This window comes from Amphiprion ocellaris, chromosome 4 (assembly GCF_022539595.1).
Source record: "Amphiprion ocellaris isolate individual 3 ecotype Okinawa chromosome 4, ASM2253959v1, whole genome shotgun sequence".
NCBI classification, from domain to species: domain Eukaryota; kingdom Metazoa; phylum Chordata; class Actinopteri; family Pomacentridae; genus Amphiprion; species Amphiprion ocellaris.
This window is the reverse complement of record NC_072769.1, coordinates 29,706,913-29,728,558: the sequence shown is the minus strand read 5'-3', so window position 1 is coordinate 29,728,558 and position 21,646 is coordinate 29,706,913. Positions and strand designations below refer to the sequence as shown.

General features: G+C 42.5%; 1 protein-coding gene across 1 annotated transcript in view; it reads right to left on the bottom strand.

Moving 5' to 3' along the window:
* LOC111570442 (xylosyltransferase 1) overlaps positions 1 to 20,180 on the bottom strand; it is an 83,983-nt gene extending 63,803 nt beyond the window's left edge. Inside the window, exon 1 of the mRNA XM_023273210.3 lies at positions 19,758 to 20,180. Coding sequence (XP_023128978.2) covers positions 19,758 to 20,045 — 288 coding nt within the window. The 5' untranslated portion in view covers positions 20,046 to 20,180. The remainder of the gene's footprint in view (positions 1 to 19,757) is intronic.
* Positions 20,181 to 21,646: the final 1,466 nt, after the last annotated feature.

Genomic DNA, 21,646 nt, shown 5'->3' with positions numbered 1-21,646 from the left:
CATTAAAGACCAATGTTCCCATGCAGCAGCGATAAAAGAGAAGAAGAGCAGAAATCAGACAGTATATGAGCTTGCGCCTCTTAATCTCCCCTCCTCCGGCTCAGCCTAACTGACATTTTCTTAATTTATTCCTCTCTGGATTCCAACATTTTAATTAGGTCACTCCAAATCTACTCCCACGCAGCGTTATTCTGAAAAACTTTATTTCATCATGTTTGTCATTTGCCTCCTTCGTTTTTTCATTCTCTGTCTTGCTTTTCTTTCTCGCACTTGTCAGTTTTGCTCAGTGGGTTATCTCGCTAATGATGTACGGAGGTTTTCCGACCAAATCCTGCTGCTTCCAAAAGTAAATACAGCAGACGTAAATACATAATTGAAACGTGGAAATAAACAAATGAGTAGGTTTAAATAAAGAAATCTCTTTTCAGTGTTTCTGTGGTGGAAGAAAATTTGAAGATTTGTGAAGATGCTCCTGTAAAATAGATGGTTGCTGTGCCTGGTGTCTGTACTGTATATGTGCACATATATGTTCATGTAGGTCTGTGTCTATAGTATGTGTGGGTGTATGATCATATTTTGCATAAGTGTCTTCTTGAGACCTTAAAGTTCCCACAGCTTACAGCATTCTGCACGCTCTTGTGGGTTTGTTTGTTCTCTACTATAAGAGAAAATATGTATAATCTGTAAGTTGTTCCTCAGTGTGCCAGGAGTTGTGGCTTATCTCCAGCCTCAGTGGAAACAAGAGGAAATTACTTTTCTGCAAAGCGTCTGACAAGGCAAAATCCTTTCCACGTTTTCCAGTGGCACAGCAGGACACAAAGTGCAACTTAACAGCTTTGCTAAAGGGGTGTAACACACAACCAAGGTGCTGCCCTTCTGGTTGCAATTCTCTTTTATGATCAGTCGGTAGGTGAGAGCGCCCTGATCGCACCAAGCTGACAGTTGGGCAAAGTGGGATGATGATTCAATATCTTTGACCACTGTCACTTGGAGTCTCGATAGTATGTAAAGCTATTGTGATTACCCATGATGATGATGAGTTTCTTGTTTAAAAATCCAGTCTATTGTTACTAAGCAATGCAATAAACACATAAGAGCCAAAAACTGCAGTTCCTTGAATGGCCACTTGAGGCTGACTTCAAAAGTGAGTCAATCCTTATAGACCTCAATGTAAAACATCCAAATTTACAGCAGAAATAAATGTCTTTATAGCCTGTAATAAACAAAAGTTTTGGTCTCTGTAGCTCATTTTATCATTCGTGACAACCGTACAAAGGTGAAAGTTTTACATTATTCACCTGTTTGAATTGTATTAAGGCTTAAAGTTATGCATAAATAAAAGTGTGGGTGCTTTGCCAATTGGATGCTATCAGAAGGCAGTCTCTGATGCAGAAACTTTTGCTTGGTTCACTTCAGCTTTCTCTCCTGCATCTCTTTACTCATTTTGGATAAGTGAGGAGTCAGGCACTGTAAATACGGTGATGCTGATGGCCTCCACACTGATCTTCAAAACCGCAGTTAAGGAAACCTATGGAAGAGTTTGTCTATCTTTATATGTAGTCTATGGCTGTTATCAACATACCAGCTGCGGCTCTGTGTTAAAAGTTCAGCTTAATATTGAAGCATGCACAGCTTGGAATGTAGTAATTAATTAATTAGACAGTGAAAGGGGGAAGAAGAATGTTATAATCACACCCACATGACATCACTTTCACAATGGCTTCCTGACACACTGCTTTGCAACAGAAACACATCAGACTAGAGGTGTCACTTCAGATTATTAAAAATAATTGCTGCAGTGTTCTCACTGGAGTTCAACACGATGTTAAGGGTTGACTATAAAGCCAGAAACACTTAGACAATGACTCAATAAATCATTTTATCTGCAGCAAATTTGATAATAGATCAACTGTTTAGAAATATCTATTAAAAAAAAAAAACACGTGTATATTTGGTTGTTTTCTGAAATCTTTGGGTTTTACACCCCTGACCTTCTTCTGCCTTCTGACATTTTATAGACTAATAGAATATTTGCCTGAATATTCACTTATTTAAAAACACCGTAAGTTCCTGCCCTAAATGAATGGTGTAACTTTTTAAACAATATTTTAAATTTAGTTTTCTCTACTGAAGAACATTTAATTAAGTGCAAAATAAAATGAAAATATTGCCACTACAGTACAGCTGTTACAGACAGCATCAACATTATGGTTATAATTATATGCCTTTGCAGCATTATAATAACGCTAATAATTCTGCAGCTGTTATGTAAAACCATAGACAGATCTTGATCTCATTTCCGAGCAGTATCAGGTAGATGTCAATCTGAAAGTAGAAGATGAGTTGCAAAAACAGGTCAGACAACATGTGCTGACCCTTTTTACGCAATGATGTCAGTTGGTGATTTGAAAAAGTTTGAAAAGGCAGAAATTCCCCTGCAGCATCTTTGTATTTTTAAACAGAAGTATGGGGTTTGTCTTTCTGAAGCAAGCTGATGAGGAGATACAGAGATGAAGTGGAGACAAGTCAAAGGAAATTACAGAAAAAATACCAAATTATTCATCCAGTTGACCTACTAATGCAGTTCTTTACTGTTTCGCTCTGGCTCTCTGATGTACAGTGCAGGAAAAAACATAAGACTGAGGAATTCCCCTGAATGTTTCATGAATTGATGCACTGAGAGACGTTCAATTTAAGCATTTCCTGGCTGAGTTTTGTCTACTTCTTCTTTTCCTGTTATGGAGACAGGATGTAGCCAGAGGAAATTCATGTCATCCATGTCCACTTGCACATGCGTCCTCTAATTAGATATAAAAAGGCACAGATGCAGCCACCCATATAAGTACATACACACCTGACATTTCCACGCATCATGAAACATATTCATTAGTCTGCTCAATCTGTCTGATTCTCTCTCCTATTCTTCGAGACACACTGACTCTCCATTTCTCCAGAAGAATGCCAGCGAGATCCAGTTCCACCACAGCCCAACCACCACCAATCAGACTTTCCTACCACAACTCAGAGCGCTTCAAAAACTGCGATACTGGTTTGTTGGCTGTGCTTGATGCTGATCCATTTGAATGAGTCAGTGTGCTAGAAGGCCCAAGGATTGCTAATCCATGACCTTCTAAGAAAGATAAGCTGAGAAAGTCAGCTCTATCTTCACCACACTGCAGCGAGGGTTACGAACGCTGAGCTCCAGCCTCACAGTCTCATGCGCTCGAGGGTTTGGCTAAAGCGGCTCACTGCGACTGTATTGAGAAGAGATTCGGCCAGATGAGTGCAGTAATTATATGGCTGGCCTTGGCAAGTGGTGGAAGCTAGATGATTATTGGTACAGCTGAAGGAAGGCCGGAAGACGCAGGCTTGGCGAGCCGGCTACAGTGGTGCACTGTGTGGCAAACCGAAACCAGGCAGGAGCCACACTCCCTCTGTCTGAGAGGAAACTGTTAAAGAGCAACACAGAGCGTCCTCTGTATGTGTGTTTGTCAGTGTGTGTGTGTGTGATGCAGCGAATACCTTCACAGAGGAGTGTAGGGATAGCTGAGGTTCAGTCACACTGTGAATGCAAAGACTGGCTTGTATGTGTATGTGTGTGTGTGTGTGTGTCTGGTTTGTGTATGTGTGTGGGGGATTTTGTGAGATTAGACTCAAGAGTGCAGCACTGTAACAAAGTCAGAAATCTATCACACATTTACTGAATCACTATCCTCCCCAAACACACACACACATATACATAATTTTGATTAACTCTCAGCCCTTTTCGCTGCTGTCTGGTTGGAGAGTTTAGCTCCTCCTGCAGCATCGTTTACAAGCTCTTGTACTTTCATTAAACATACAAACTTTCTCTGTTCTACTGTATTGTGGAAAGATTTAATGATTATATTACCATGTAAAACAAATCCTAATGCAAAGTGACAGATCAAGCCTAATGCTTACTAGTACATACGGAAACCATATGGGCTTGTCACCATAGTAAAGACAGCTTCTGCTGCGCTAATCACTCCGACATAGCAGATGCACAGACTGAGGCATTATTGGCAAAATTAAAGCTACTTTCCCTCCTTTTCCCAGTGTGAAACAGCTGTCCAAAAATCGAGAGAGTAAGCTGGAGAGAAACAACAGAAAAAAAAAGGGGGAGAAAGGGAGAGAGAGAGGGGGCAAATGAGGAATGGAGCAATGGCTGATAGCCATACCCCAGAGCGAGTCAGATCAGATCCCCCAGAGTTGAGGATTAGGTCTTTGATCCAGATTTTAGGCTGGATTTGGAGCTTTTTTCCTCAAGCTGGGCCCATGTGAACGTCGGGGTTTGCTCAGTGATGTCATGTTGTTTGTATGTGTGTATTTGTAGGGAAACAAAGGGACAGAAGAAAGCGCTCATGGCCATCACTTGGTATTCAGAGTACGTTGCAGCTGGTTGCCAGCCACAGAAGGAGCAGTTAGCCAATCCGGCAGCATCAATTTGTCAGCATATCCTAGCAAAAAAACATACCTCTGGGGCCCCTGGGAGCCAAAGCAGGGAACTGACAAGAGTGTGGGGAGCCTGGGATGACCCAGCAGGCGCTAAATACACACAGCTGTACACTGATAGGAAAAACAGCAGAAGATACACATATCATTCACAATGAGTGCATACTAATTATGACAAGTGTGTGACAAACGTACATATTTAGCCCCATTTACCCCGTTTAGTCGTGTTACAACACAGAGACATAAACAAACACACAGCTGCAGCGTTATATTAGCAGCTGCTGTGGAGAGGGGTCAAACACAGTGCACGTCATGCAGCCCGTGTCCTCTGAATTATCGAGTCCACTGCATGAGACGACATGTGGAGCGCAACGCACACACACGCAGGAACACACAAGGCTGAACTATCACCTTTCCTGACCTTTGATGCTCGGTGTTGCATTCACATACCCACACAAATACCTCTGCTAACACGCACGCGTGAAGAGTGTGTACCGCCGAGGGCTTCATAACCCCACAACCCTTCATCCATTAAACATAAGTAATGCAACATGGTGCTGGATTTCTGTGCATGCAGTGTGCATTGACACCACAGGCCCTGCTGGCAATAAACAGTTTGATCGGAGGCATCTCTGACACCCAACACACACTGCATTTATAATTCAGTATATACAGTGCTTTAGCTTCTCTCAGGGATTATGTTCTTACTGTTTCTATTGGTTAAATTAAATACATTTAAGGATTTTTGGCTTGGTGTCACTGATGCACACGAGGAACAGGAAAGACAGGATCAATAATTCAAGGGGTGTACAGACAGCGTGACATGGAACACGATATGTCACTGAGAAGAGCACCGGAGCAAAAATTATGCTCACAATATACTGTGGCTTTAGTGCGTAGGAGGAAAATTCGTAAATATTTTATTCAATCACATGAAACCACATCACCTTTTTATATTCCTTACGAAAAGTTGGGTCGGCGAAAGCAAGGAGGATGGCATCTCTATGTTAACAACTGGCTTCTCTCCATGGTGTAATTTGCAGCTTCACAAGCACCACATGACATATATCCACCACATATAATCATGGGCAAGTCAATAATAGGCTTTTGGTCTTTTCTGTTTACATATTGGCAAATATTAAGATCATATCCTGTTCACTAAACAATCAGCTCAAGATGCATGTACTCACTCATTCTGGTGCAAAACACAGTCCTCATTAGCAGATGGTGCACGGTACAAGGAAAGTTTGAACATCATCAGTTCCATGACTGAAATGAACAAACTCCATCTGTTGATAAGGGCCGTGCTGGAGGGGGACATGTGATGCGGTGGAACATGAGGACAAATATCACTCGTCGCTCTCATCTAAAATCGCTAATAATAAAAGCTGCAGTGTCCTGGCAGCCAGAAACAAAAGTTTATTTATCCAAATCTGCTGAAGTAACTGGTCATAGAGAACAAAGTGATGGACAATACAATCAGAAAACTAGACAATGAATCACATTTCCTAATGCTCTATGTAAATGTCAAATCCCAAATGTAATCAAAACCAGGATAAGATTTTTAAAGGAATAGCTTGACATTTTGTTAATCTGCTTATTCGTTTCCCGTTGAGAGTCGAGATGTGAAGATCAATACCACTTTAATGTCTGTACAGTAAATAAGTGGTGGAAGCATGCAGCCAGCGCCGGTTAAACACTGGAAACTGCAGGAAACAGAACTAATGAACATGTTATGTACTGTTTTTAAATTCAATACAGAATATGTGCATTATTGTAAATATAGAACTTTTCCTCTAAACACGAATACCAGTGTGCATGCAAATGTACTAACTTCCCATTCATTGCTACTGCTGCATTAATACGGATCCATTAAAGCCATTAACCTCTCCATCTGGTATACAATGTAATCATTTAGGAGATGCAGTATAGTATATGGCTAGATTGCAAGTCTAGCAACAAAAAAAGAAACAAAGAAAAATAGCAATGAGAAAATGTAGCATAATAATGTAGAGAAGCTAATAATCCCTCCACTCATTAATCTCCATTGCTGCCACTGGACATAATACAAGAGAAAATATAGTCCTATTCCTTTGATTATATTTCCCACCTTATAGCAACATGCTCACATCAGGCAAATAGTTACCACCTCATTACAGTCCTCCTCTATTGCTGTTAAATTGCAGTCATTTGTGTCTTTTAGGCAAATAGACTTGAGTGCTAAGCAAGCAGACATGCCCTGGCTGAATTATAATTGCTTTGACCAAATCTCCTTCTCAGCAGTTAAGAAAATTATGTATGCACACAGTATACACTGGAGCACATGCATATGCGCATATAAACACGGCAAACTGTGTGTCGCACTTAAATTCATCCACATACACCAGCTACTTGCTACTATTTTGCATGCACAGGTATGATATGTGGTCGGTGTGCTCACATTTCAGGTCCACAGAGGCAGCCAAGCCTCGTCTGGAGACAACCTCAGAAAACCATTAAGAATGTATGAAAGTTACTGGAAGAGTGCCGACAGACTTGGCCCTTCATGAAGAAAAAAAGTACATATTCACGTATACAACGAATAAACTCGAGAGTTACATAAAAAGATTGTTGTAGGCCTATTTGCCGGAGTAAAACGGATTTCATTCACAGCAGATTTAACTTGCAAAAAGTTAGACTGGCCATTTGGAGAGGGGAGAGAGAGAGAAAAGGAGCTGTATTGTTCTTTGTTTGAGCTCACAAACACAAGTAGAGTGCTGACACCAATAAGCAGTCAATGATTTTCCTAATGGTTCTATTCTATGGAAAGGCAATTCTCATGAGGATGGTTAAAGCCCTGAAAGCTGTGTGAAAAGTCCCCTCCTGCTCACACACACACATACACGAAGGTCTAAAACCAATCTTGGCAAGCCTTCGCTTTCCTTTAACTTCCTTTTCAACTGAGTGTATGTGTCTCCATTAACCCTCCGTCTCAGTTCGTCTTTTTTGCTTCCCTCCATGGCATAATTTAACCAACTTTGCTGCTCAGCCACAGTTTCACTCTTTTTTCTCTCATACATGGACACACACTCCCTTTAGCACCTTTCACAAACTGCTCGCAAATGCCGTCGAGGGAAACACAGAGGCCTTTGTGCCCTCATGAAAGTGTTACGCACATGTGGGAATGCACGAGCATGCGAGGATTTATGCAAGAGGATCGAAAGAGTGAGAAAGAGAAAGGACTTGTGGGTTAAATGTTCAAAGCGTTTGAAATTCAAATCGGAAACGAAAACTGTTGCACTGAAATGACCAGGCTTCCATGCATCCAACCATAGAAATGTCTTAAGCACGTAGCAAAATGATGTTTGACATCACGCACGCACAATCACCCATCCTGATTATCTTCCTCCACCCCCTCCTCGTCACTCACGAGCACTTTTTTTTTTTGCACATTGTAATTTCTGTATACCTCTGAGGCACGGCGACCAATGAGATGGAATGGAAACTGGAAGGATAGTTGGAGACGGATGAGAAAAGTGAGTTATTGGTGAGCACGAAAATGAGAGAAAAAGTCTATGGGAGAGGAAATGGGAGTAAAATAAGTGGAACGAGAGCAATTGACGAGAGAGAGAGAGCGAATCCAGCGAAAGAGCAGGTCAGCTCCGGCGGCGGCGGCGGTGTGGAAGCGTCTGTGGAGCGTTGCTGATGTGATGGCATGATGATGATGGTGTTGATGATTCACCGCTGGTACGAAATCAGAGGGAAGAACGTATTATTATCACGCAGCTCAATTACAGCGCAATTTCTCCCCGACAGCGACAGCCTCTGCAGGGCTCCTCATTGAAGCTGATTTGGGAGGCCTGCAGCGTCTGGAGGACCAGCCAGCGACTCAGCGGTACGGTGAGACATCCCCACTTGAGATGGGAGAAGAAGAAGAAGACGCAGGGGAGGGCGACCGGCGGGGAGGAGGAGGAGTGGGATGAAGAGGGTGAGGAAGTAGTCAAGGAGAAAGGGTAGACGGTGTGAATGCAGGCGTCTGCATTAAGACCTCGCTGCACTTGAAGTGGAAGCAGGCGGGAAGAACAGACAGGACCTAAATGCACCGCTGATGGAGAAAACACCTGCTCGGTAATGAGCACGAGCTCTCCGGCTGGTCCTGGTGGTTTAACATGAATACTGAAGAGCAGCTATTCATGCGGTGCACAGAGTGCTTTATAATTTTATTTACTCTCAAAAGTGTGTATGTGTGTGTTATGCATGAGCCAATGGAGGAGGAGAAAAAGACGGAGACCTGTGTGCACATTCAGGCATGTGTGTGTGAGGCAGACTGTGTGGGCGAGTGCTTTTTTTGTGATTCGGAAAGGAGATTATTTTATGATTTTATGCATTCTGTAGGTGTGCCTTAAGGACGGAAGGGACGCTGAAGAGAGAATGAGAGTGTGTATGAATATATACGCATTTTATGTGGGTGTTTGCATCTAATAGTACATCTCTGCTGTCTCCAATGTACCTCCAAATATCCTGTACAGTGGCTGCCTTGAGGCAAGGGCAGTCTTAGCTGAACTGCTCCATTTGCCCCACGGTGAAGAATTACTCAATTTTACCTGACCATAAACCCTGATTCTCTTGCATACGATGTACTTTTAACAGTGTCATGATCATGCAGTGTCCTGTGTGCTACTTCAAATACCCCCTCTACTTACCATATTTTAAGATTTTCTTTAATGGGAATATTTACTACTGGATGTTGGCGTAGTGCTGTCATTGTGTCCTTCACCTCTCCTATCCTTTATGTAGCTTTCAAGCTGCTCTAATCAATATTCTATATTAAAAAGATGGATCACACTACTATCTGTACTGTGAAAAACCTCCTCGTCACCTGACTCCGCAGTTCCGCTCAGATGCTGAATTTTTGTGTTTTTCAATGTACTGTTTTCATGCCTCCTTGCTGGCAAAAAGAAAATGTTTTCCAGTTTTCTATACATACGATTTTCTGTTCCATACTTGTGAACACAATATCTCTTGAGGATGAACTGATTCAGTTTTGACGATCAAAGGTCACTGTGGTCTTATGTCGGCCCCATTCGTCTGAACACAATAAAAAAGACACGCCTTCAGGCAATTTCTTCAAATTTGGCACAAAATGGAGCTTGGACTCAAGGATTACATGATGAGAGTTTGATAGTCAAAGGTCACTGCGATATCTTTCTGGCCATAAGTCAAGAATTAATACGTTAATTATGAGATTTTACACTGATGTCTAATGAAATAAAATCAAAAAGGAATATTTTAAATCCAAAAAGGTCAATTTTGAACTGAGATGGATGTAAACTGCAACTTGACTGATGTCTGAAGAACCCACTTTAAATTACCTGTTCTGCAACAAATCCAAACTGTCTGGTGAACACAGTGGAACACCTGACCAACCAAGAGCTTCAAGGGGTGTAAATGTTGGTTTTGCATTCAATGTGGTTGCCAAAAACTTCAAACTAATGCTGTTGTTACTCTTTATTTTATAAGATGACATGCCTAAATTGTCAAGGTCATCAACTAAAAATAAAACATTAATTTCTAATTGCATATATTCTTTATGTAGGTAAAGTTTTTTTTGACAACAGCATCATTTTGTTGGTATCCTAAAATTCTCTATTTTTTTTACAGTACTAGACTTAAATGAAAAATCTTTTACAGCCCTTTTAACATCTTGACACAAAAGTCTCCAAAAGTTTAAACACAAGCAGTCATTCATTGTCCAGATGTGGATATTACAATGAAATGTGTCTTCATCAAAGTGACTAACTAAGCCCTGGAAATCATGTGTTTTAAGTGGAAATGGAGAACTGGGATTATTCCCTCAACCATCCTGTTCAGTCTAATCCTAAATCAGAGCTCCTATTTAGCGATGCTTGATAAAACCAGCTTGATCAATGTCTTGGCACCAGCTTTCCACTAAATCCTAAGCTTTACTAATAGAGGGGAAAAATTACAGACCTGATCCCAGTGTGAGGGAAGGCCATTTGGACTCAGGTTAGTTTCCAGAAATGGTCTCCAACCACATCATCTTTGCTAGCCAGGCCCAAGCTACACTAACAAGCCTCCAAAACCCAACTGGGTTTCCCCTTGGGGATTACGCCGGGATTTGAGTCGACATCGGATTTGTAGAAGGGATGAGACGTTTATCTTTTCTTTTTTTTCTCCCCCTCCCAATATTTCTTCCTCCAGTATTCTTCTGTCTTGCATATCTGTCTCTCCTTCTCGCTTTCTCTCTTAATCACAAAGACAAGTCTTCTGGGCTGTTGGCATTCAGCTCCAGTTGTGAGAAGAAGAAGAAAAAAAGAAGGGAGGAGGAGGAGGAAGAGGAAGAAAAGCACCGCTGTCAGTTCCTCTCCTTTTGCTCCATGGGACTGGAAGGACAAAAGCTTTGCCTGACAAGCCGGATCGCCCATATCTCTACCCCCCCCTCATCATGTCATCACCCTGTGTCTTCACCACAATGCCATGCACTCTTTTCTGTCTCTGTCACAACCCTCCCCATCTCATTAGAATAACACAATACATGGAGATTAGGGCATGGTATGTTGAGGAGGAAATAACAAGGCGATAGCTCGTGCTCAGTGTCATTAGTCTGTGTGGGTGTGATTCCATGTGCGTGTGCATTTGCGTTTTACATGTGTGGATGAGCGTGTTGCGTGTCAGTGGAGCAGTGTTGCAAGAATTGCAGAGAAGCGGGCAATCTGCAGTGTGCTTCCCCCAGTAATAAGGCTGTCGAGCGTTTCTTCGCTGAGATGTGACCATTATGGCTGGAAGACAAACAGACTTCATCCTGTCTAACGATCCCCTACAGAGGTCTGTTCAGGGTGGAAGCTGGGAGGGATGGAACGGAGATGCTATACATGAAGTACATGCACACTGCCATCAAGGTGGGAAAATCAGCAACAAAAGGATACGGCTACCACTAAAGGCAATCGGACTCACAGCCTCTCATCATGTCACACCTCCCAGTTTAACAGCCAGCACCACAATGAGAAAATCCACTTGTGTTCCATTCTAGAAACACTACCTGATTATCTCTTAAGTTAAAGTTGCATTGAGTATGACCATCAAAACCCATTAAATATAGAACTACACTTTACCAACTGATTTTCGCTCAAAAACTGCGTGTACAAGCCAAAATTAAAATAACACTTTAATCATGGCCATAAAGCTTGTGAAAACTAAAATATTCCATAAAGTCAAGCAACTAAAAAGATTTGTCTGAATCTGTGCAGCAGATGCCATGAAATCAGAAGCTTTATTCCCTAGTATGAGTCAAAAATGATGGATATTGTATGTACCACAATCCACATTTACAGTTTTTCAATTGACCCTCTCTGCCTGTTAAACAGCCACATCATTCAAACTCCACACCCCAAGTGAAAAACAAACCGTTTTATAGCTGAGATTCGCCCTGATGGCATCACCATGATCTCACCAGGGTTGATTTTACCAACATTATAAAGTTGCTCCAGAGCTTATGACTCTTTTCATCAGTGAGTGCCATGTAGAAAATTGGCAGAGTTCAAAGTTAAAATTTGAAAAACTCATTAGTTGTTATTTAGTGGCAGTTTAATGTCGGATAACTCAGCCAGACTGTGTGGTTGATTTAATTCAGATTTTGCAAAACACTGATGCAACATATTGGTGAAATTTTCCAAGGAAAACACAAAGATGCAGAAATCCCATCAAGTTGTTCTATCTTTTTTGGACTGTTTATTTTGTAAACATCACTCACAATAAAGAAATTTATGAAATACGACATTTTCAAGGGCTTTAAATTCATTTCTCTTAGATCAAAAGAAGATTTTCTTTTTTTTCTTTTTTGGTTCAGACTGAGCTCAGAGACTCATGCTGTGTGCCTGGGCTTAAAAATAAAAAGCCGATCATGGCTACTGGAATTCTGAGTCATTTGTGCCTAAAGACCCATTTCCACAGCCTCTCTGAAATTAACCCCAAAGGCTAGAAGAAAATGGAACCAGTTTGCTGGAACAGGATCTCAGGTTGAATATTTTGAAACTTTATTACGAAAGAACGAGTGAATGATCACAATGTAAGACAAAAACAATCCTATCTAAATTCAAACCGCTGTAGTGAATTGACAGGTGTGCTTTGTGGGTAAATTTTAAAAATGATATTTCTTTCTGGATCGTGATAAATGCAGCGTTATAGGACTTGGTACTAATCTGCTCTAATAAAATACAGTAGGATCTATTTAAAGGGCTAACCTTGATAATACAAAACAGCAAGGGAGTTAAAGGCCTGGCCTAATAACCCTCCATATGGTGATGGTCTGGTCCAAACCTGTGCGTGTGTGTGCAGCCTTTTAGCTTTGCACTAAATATCAACATGGATACCAGACTTCAGATAAAACTAATTCAGCCCCCCCACCACAAAGTCGTCTTCCTATCTGTCTCTCACTCTGTCTCTCTCTCAGGCCTGTCTGCTAAGCCTCTTACCTATGGGATTATTGGCAACGCTAGGTATTATATGGCTTCATTCATCTGGATGATGGTTTATTAATGTGTTGGGGAATGAAACCATCTGTAACGGCAGCAGAGGATGATGAGAGGATGAGGGGAAGATTGTTTCACCGAGGCGGCCGAGGCGGCTGAATTGGTGGTGGTGATTTTGCATGCATGTTTGTGTGTGTGTATGTGTGTGTGTTCACAGAGCGGTGCAACTCTAATTAGTAGTAATGGTGAGCTTTGTTTGACTAGACCTGACAGGAGAGAGATGAACCGTAGTTGTGATCTTTGATTTTGCAGTTGAAGCATACAAAGGCATCAAGCTAAGCACAGAGCACACACAGACATGCAGGCTCATGCAGAATCTAATGTGTTCCTCAGAAATGCACATCATTCTGCAAATGCACTGTCAATAAAGTACCCCCAAGTTGATTTTCTTTCTGCTTTTCTGCTTTCAAATTCAAGACAAAAGCCTGAATAAATGAGCGGAGGAAATAATGGCAAGTGTCCATGGGGTTGCCATTTGCCAGCAATGGAAAACCAATACAGTCTTAGAATAATACATCCCACACATAAGAACACATCCTAGAAGTGCACAAACACTGCCTTCACCTGATTGGTTGAATGCTTCCAATCGAGGGGTATCTATTAAAGCAGTGGTTCCCAACCTGTTTGGCTTGGAGCCGGACACTCTTGATTTGCATGAAGTCTCCTAGACTTCAAATTTCTGCAAATGAGGAGTGCTCAACATGACACTCTGTCTCTCAAAATACGTTGTGATTCCATCAGAATGCACTGCATATCTGCATACACAAACAATGAATGGGAAACATGGAAAAAACAGATTGGACATGTAACTGCAGGGGTCACAAGTTTGAAAATGCTCTCTACAACCACTGTAAAAACACCAAATCTTTTAGACAAATGTTGTTTTCCATCCACCAGAGTTTTTAACACTACAAAAATCTACAGCAAGTAGCATTGAACCTCTTTTCCCGTCTCATGGTGGCTCAACAGCTCATTAAGACATTTTTTTTTAACTTTTCTTTTCTTGCCCTCTCCTTGTCCTTGTGCTGTTATTGTGTTGTTGTTGATGGAGACACAATATTCGTCTGATAAGTAGGGCGGCAATTAATGTATTTTCCTCATTATAGATTAATCTTATCAGTTAGGCTTTCCATTGATTCTAACAGTAAATAAGACATCAAATTAGTGAAAATGCTGGTTAGAATTCCCAAAAGCCCAATTAATATCTATAACATCACTATCTTGACTGTCTTGTTAGACCAGCAGTGGAAGATCCATGATACTGAACAATTACTACACAGAGAGCAGGAAAAAAAAATCAGCAAATCATTTTCTTTGGAAGGCTGGAACAAGAGAATATTTAGCTTTTAAAATGACTCAAATAATTAATCAGTTGAAATTGTTGCTGATTCACTTTTTCTTTTGTGGACTGACTGTGATGAGCACAACCCTGCTGGACAGTGAGTTATAAAAACTGGCATCAAGAAAGAGGAGCGTCCACACATGCTGCCTTGTTTGCAAAAATTTGCCTGAGGAAGGAAAACGCCTGTACTTGGTCAAAGCTTTGCAAATGAAGGTAAAGGTGGCTCTGATTCATGATGTGGACACTTTATGTATCACACTTAGATAGTTTTTTTGTATGCAAATGACGTTTTGTGGCTGTGCACATGACTACTTTATCTCATTTCAAGTGCTAAAAGTTGATAGTGAACTCTTAATCTCATTTCTTCTCAAATCAAATAAGCAAAGCATTGGAATTTCTAAGTTTTTTGAGTTATTTTTATGTACTTGTACACGTCATTCGCATGTTAAACTCTCAACACACTGTTTGCTATTAACTTGATGCCGCAGTTATCCATTTGCCCTATTAAATGTAATACGATAATGGAACTCGCTCCACTCTCATCTCCTAAGCAAAAGTCAACATAATTGACAGGACTATGTGAGTCATGCCACTGTGTTTTTGGTTCCCGAGTGTATGTGTAGTATTTCTAATGTCATGACATCTGCTGAATAGTGGAACGGCTATTCGGCTTTTGTGCAACGTCAGCAAAGAGACAGAAGAAAGGCAGAACGAGATGTAAGAAGATGACATGCATACCACACTGAGGAGGCCTGCAGTACATTCAGCACCTGTGCTAGAAGGAGTGTTTAGCAGGGAAGTGTCTGTGTTGTGGTATTTGAGTTGCTAGGGATACCCAAGCTTTGAGTTTCCAAACTATACAAGCACATAATCTAAAGTCTCAGGATTCCACAATGACACTGACATTTTGCATATTAGTAGGATTGGCTTAGTGAAATAACATGACAGGGTTTTAACGGTATTACATTATGATAATGATAAAAATGTTCTTTTTTTCCGTTGCAGGAAGAGGCATGGTGTCATGTATACAAATTACATTTCAACATCAAAGTGTCTCGGGTTTTTCGATGTGCCTCTTTCAAGTCTGATGCTTCTTCGCTTAGATCCGAATATATTCTCAGCTTTCTCGGAGACTAACTCTGGCAAAAAAGAAGAAGCTCTCTGTGTGCAACATCACGACAGATGGACCGACTGATGGGCAGGCTGTACTTTATTTTTCCCTCATTACAGGTTTTACAGAATAACACTTTATTGATGTAATGATTACAACGTTTGAAATTTTAAATCGCACAGTGTATCTTCTGGGTGTCTCCGGACTGTAATTATGTATGTTCAAAGGTCTGTTTAAAGCAGAATAGCTCACACTCCAAGACGATTTACTTTTGGGGAGTGCCAATTTAACTGCCAATTACCGCTGCGAAAGTGGCTTTGATAGGATAAAAAACCGGCAGTGACAGTGACTGGCGCATGAAGTGGCGCTGGAACAAATGACGCTGCCAGGAACGCAATGTGAGAAGGATCTGAATTTGAAACGTGGGAAAGGTGAGAAAGGAGGTTTTATTACACGCTGACTACAAGACTTTCAAGAAACAATTACACCATCAAAAATGCCACGCCAGAAAATGCCACACTTTTGTATTACTTCTCTGTAAAATACAGCACATATGAGGTCAGTCACTGTCAAAAAATCAAGTCTGCATGAATAAGAACTAGCTGGGGAAGGCAGTGGTTTATTGGGGGGACAAAAATTCCACAATAACCTTTTAGCGTATCGTCTTTTCCAGATTTCTGCAACTTTAAACTGAATGAATGTGAATGCAACACGTGCAACACAATCTTAAAATACCTAACGGGACAAAAATACAGCTAGGTGTTAATTCAAAAAAAAAAAAAAAAGTAAATTAGAAAAAAATGAGTCATACTTTATGTGATTGTATTGTGTGTGTGTGTGTGTGTGTGTGTGTGTGTGTGTGTGTTTGCAGCTATAAATTTGTAAGTGCATGTGGGCGTGTTTGCAGGGAGCTGCTTCCCTGCATCTACGTACATGAATAATTTTGGGTGTTTGTGGGAGCGCTGGAGTGTATGTGTGTGTGTGTGTGTGTGTGTGTGTGTGTGTGTGTGTGTGCGTGTGTGTGTGTGTGTGTGTGTGTCTGTGTGTGCGTGTGTGTGTGTGTGTGTGTGTGTGTGTGTGTGTGTGTGTGTGAGTCAGCAGAGTGATCATGGACTCAGTGGGATGAATCACATTGTGGTTGTGGTGATGGTGGTTGCAGAATACATGGCAACTACACTGGATTTCAGCAAAGCTCCCAAATACAACACATATGTACAGTGCATTGTTTCTTGTTTTGTGCCTGATTAGAAGTTTAAAGTTCATCCCAGCGTGACGGAAGTGAATCATTTTTTCATTCCCACATTGTTAATGGGCATCCTGACTGTCTTTAAATCCTTTTTTTCAACAGATCCAAGGCTCTTTTTTTTCCGTTCAATTGCAAAAAGCAGCTTCTTTTTTGATTAAAGATAAAAGGGGTTTTTAATGACATGAGAAGATTATTATGTGGTCACATATGGGAACCCCTATAGAGCTGACTGGACAGGCGTTGGGAGATTTCCTTCCACATTTTTTTCTTCTCTTGTCCTTCTGTGTTTTCCTCTGACTCAGAATTAACAAGGCCTTCTGTCAATCACAAAGTGTTCTATTAAAATATCCCCGTTTTCTTTGTATAAATTAGGTCTGCGGCAAAGATGAGCGTGTCGCTGTGGGAAAAAACTGCGATGAACATCTCTATAATACAATAGAATTTATAATTTGTGGTTGAGCCTGTCATACATCACCCCCATATTGTGGGAATATGGAGAAAAAAAACAGTAGACGGAACATCCAGACGGTTTGTAACGCTGTACCATAGGAAGTCAATAGGAAAACTCAGAGCAGTGGAAAAAGTGTACATCAGAGGTAATGTTACGTGTTTTACCATGACTAACAGGGAAAGTCTTTACAACATGTGTGAGCTCGACACCCGCTGGGCACATGGGGATCATGATAGTATATGACTACTGCGGCAGATGGAAAGAAAACGCTGACGACCAGATGTGAAGCTGGGAGCTTTTCAGGAGGTTTACTCATTTTGCTGCCGAAAGTAGGTTGTAATTCTGGCACATTAAAAGTTTTTCACATCCATCACCGGGACCGCCTTAACAAGCACCTATTAAAAATAATTGTGATAATAACTCTTGTAATAAACCGATGTCAGGTAAAACATGACAAACTAATGAATGCGTGTGGAACTTTTTCAATGACCAATCTTGCAACAGCTAGCCACAGCCCACAATATCTTTCATGAGATTAAATCCAGCACTGGAAGAGGCAAGCAACAAGCTGTGGTGTCTGTCATACGATAGAGGAAAATGTCTACACTCTAGTGGCATTTTTCCTCAAGAGACACAACAGGAGACAACCACTAATGACAACTGTAGCTCCTGCCTGCTGGGAGGACACATCCAAATCTATGCATAATGTTTCCATGCAGCACGAGTTATCACATAGCAATTCTGCCATTGTCATATTGTGCCTTCTGGCTCATTCTATTCTGGATCAAAGTGCTGCGCAACCCCTCCCTGAGATGTCTCATATAGCATCAGTTGGCGCTTATGTGTCACCCTTAGGCTGGACAACTCTGCCTCACCAAAGCCACACACATATACACATGGAAACACATACACACCACCCACAAGGAGAGAGAAAAATGAAAATGCAGTGATTAGCTAGTGGAGGGAATATGTAAGAAGTGGCTGAGGGCGACCAGTTGAAATCGTAAGAGTCCGGAGGCCACAGAGCCGCAGCGAGCGAGTCGACAATCTGACAGGCAGGCGGCCGGCGAGCTGAGCTGACAGGCTGGTGGACTGACTGGCATACAGTGAAGCGCCTGCAGGTTACAGGAATGAAAGCTGTTCGCTGAAAGGTCGTGTGAGCGGATCCACTATGTCTTTCAATTGTGAAACGGATTCGGACAAATTGGTGTTGATGCAGCATGAAAAGGTTCTGACACAACTGATCCACAGGAAGCAAATATTAATGTCAACTCACTGAGGAGCACCACACTTCATACACGAGTAACGAGGGGGGATATTACAGCGATATTTCATTAGCGGATCCTCCAACTGTTGGAAAACAGACAACTGACTCAAATATAACCCGTCCTTGGCATGACTTTGCACTGCGGAGATGCCGGCAGGTGGGACACACAGTCCCGCCAGATGAAGGGAGTGAATCACTGTAAAAATGTACGGAGGAGACAGATGACACAGTGACTGACTGCCACACAGTGTATCATGCTGCATCACAGTTATCTGCTGGTTGCATGGTGGCTGAAGAGCAGGGCTACACTTGGATGGGCTGGCAGCTTTTATGAGGGGAAACTTGCTGCACGGCTGCCAGGAACAACTCCCAACTTCTTTGGGGGACCCTGGATGCTTGAGAGACCACGCCAGTCGGAAGATCAGTAATTCCTGACAGCAGGTTGTGAGAAAATTAATCAGATGCTGCGTGGAGGAAGCCCTGTGCAAAACCTGCTCAGTGTGACAGCCTCCAGGGTATGGAGCTCAGTCAGTGGAATCTACATGTAAATATTTGGGTTTCTGGGAGCCAATTTTTAGAAATTTTCACTGAGAAAAGCATTGCATTAAATCCTCTCAGTTCCACAGGGGATCCTCAACTCATTCATTTTGTGTGCAGGATGTTCACTGTGCAGAGGTTTGTTTCGTCTCCATATCCTCCTTAATGTTGCCACTGACAATAAAAAAGTGCTCATGTTTTCACAAACAGCTGACGATGTTTGTACACTCATCAGAAAACTACTCTGCAAATTAGGTTGTGTCTCAGTTCGGCCTGCTCAGACTGAGCCACGCAGCTACTGTAGTTGACTTGAAACACCAAATAGACCGTGACAGGTATAGAGCTCCAACCCCAGTCAGAGGCTGTGCTGCTCAGGCGCCTCCACAGCTGCTATCTTAGGATGTGTCCCTTCTCTGCTACCGTTCTGCCCTGCAGGTAATCTGCACGCTGAGTCCACATTTCAAGCTTTGGCATTTGAAAACTGGAGGCTGGAGCGGAGTGCGCTCATTCAAACGGGGCAATGTGGCTTCATCCAGCCGAGGATGCTCGTCTTCACAGCAAACAAAGAAGCTTCTGCATCTGTCTCGCTTCAGACATCGTATCATTTCCCTACGAGACAGTGTCCACTCAAGTGACAACAAACACTCATCATTTGGAGGCCACGCCGTGCGCTCGTCTTCCTAAAAGCGTAAAAAAACAAACAAAACTGGGGATGTTTTGACCCGCCTGCCAACCCCCTCATTCAGACAGCGGCTGTTTCTAAAAGCTGGTGCTGTAATACTGATTAGTCTTAGCTGCTTACCGGCTGCTGTATGTGGCGAGACGTCCCCCTCCCCGGCGGGGGAAGATGCTGCTGCCGTCGCTGCCGGACCCCGTGCTGCTGGAAATAGTCGCTGCCAGCGGCTTTGTTGCCCGCGACCCGGTCCCTCTTCTCCCGCACGTTGGATGCCCCGTTTTCTCTCTCCTCGCCGGAGTCGAGGGTGCTGAAGTTCCACACGATCAGCGTCTGCACCAGCAGCACCGTGAGGGCTGCGATCAGGGCGGACCGAGACCGGCGGGCCAACCTGCGAGCGCACAAGCCGCCGACCATCTTCGCACCGGAGCTGGAGGACCGTCTGTTGGCTGTGCGCAGCGCGACGGGAGCAAAAAGAGTGGAAGGAGAAGGGGGGAGGAGGAGGAGGAGGAGGCTGGTGGAGGAGGTGGGAGAGGGAGACAGAGAGAGGGAGGGAGGCTGAGCTTTTTTACGGTGGCGGAGGCGAGGAGGAGCGTGGACACGGAGAGGCACAGGGCCACCGTGTGGTGAGAGTCGGTGCGCTGACAGACATGATGCTCCAGGCGGCTCCTCTCTCTGTGTGAGAGAAATTATAGTCTAATTTTTCATCTTTCCAAAAAGGAATTCTCATAATGACCGAAAACCTGCGAATGTTGAAATGCCCACTTTCATTATTACAAGGCGGAAAATAGCAGTAATACTGAGCCTCCAGGGGCTTCATGACAGACAGATTCCAACAGGGGCGTAAAGGCGCTCTGGGTCCCCTGATATATTATTGCCTCGGGTGGCTTTTAACTAATTCATACATCCCAATGGAATATCTGTAGGGTGTCTTCGAAGTTTTGGAAAGATTATCTTCATTTGTCACAAGCCCAGCTGGAATCCAGAATAGGAAAATTAACTCTTTTTTTTCTTCTCCCCCCTGATTTGGAGGAGTTGTGTTACAGCTGTATCGTGGAGCTGGTGATTTGCCAAGACAGTCCAAAATGGCAGAGAATTGTCATTATGTGTGTTGGTCATCTGCTTGAGTGTCTTTTTAACCAATGTGCCGCCCTGCTGTTCGCTCTAATCTTCCTCTAAGTGAAGTGTGAACCAGTGATGGGGACATGAAATCCTCCAGAGGCAAAATTCAGAGTTTGGGAGTTCCTGGAACACTGAAAGATAAATAAGGTACCTTCGTTGACATCAGAAATTAAAACAACAAAAAAAATCTAAATAAAATCAAGTGTGATTTTGACTGTGCTCCTGCCTTCCTCGGCTGTCAGTAATAAAAGTCTGCGCGTGTGCAGGATGGGTTTATTTATCGTGGCTCATGGGGTTGCTTTGCATGTTGTTCTGTGGATTTGGTGTCAGACCAGCTGGTTACTGTAGCTCACCACCTGACAGCATTCAGTTCTGCAGCCTCCCGCTCATCTAAGGTTTCTCCTTCATGTCAGCCACAAAAACAGGATTTTGGAATAGAATAGTATCTCCTCCAACAGACAGGAAAACCACGTCCTACACTGATAGAACTAATTAGTTACGAATTGGAAACACACCTGAGCTCACTAAGTAGGGAGCATTATTATATTTTCTTGGGGTGGTAAACAGATCTCAGGTTTTGTTCTGACAGAAGGAAAGTCCTAATACCTCCTCCAGCAGGACTTTTGATACACAGCAGGCATTTTGACTTGTCGCAGTAGGAAAAGCACAGGTGTTGCTAAAAATATGCCTCAGTTCTATTCAAGTTTCCCAGTGAGTCACAACAGCGAACCAGCGTGAGCAATTGAAGGAGCTAAATGGAATTCAGCCGCTGTTCATTTTTTTTTAGCTTACACCTGTGATTTTCCTGCCGCGAAAATCCAAAATGTTCTTTGTGAAACACACCTGTTTGTGGAAAGAAGATCTGTTCAGTGCAGTGGACTTCAATAAGGTCCGTC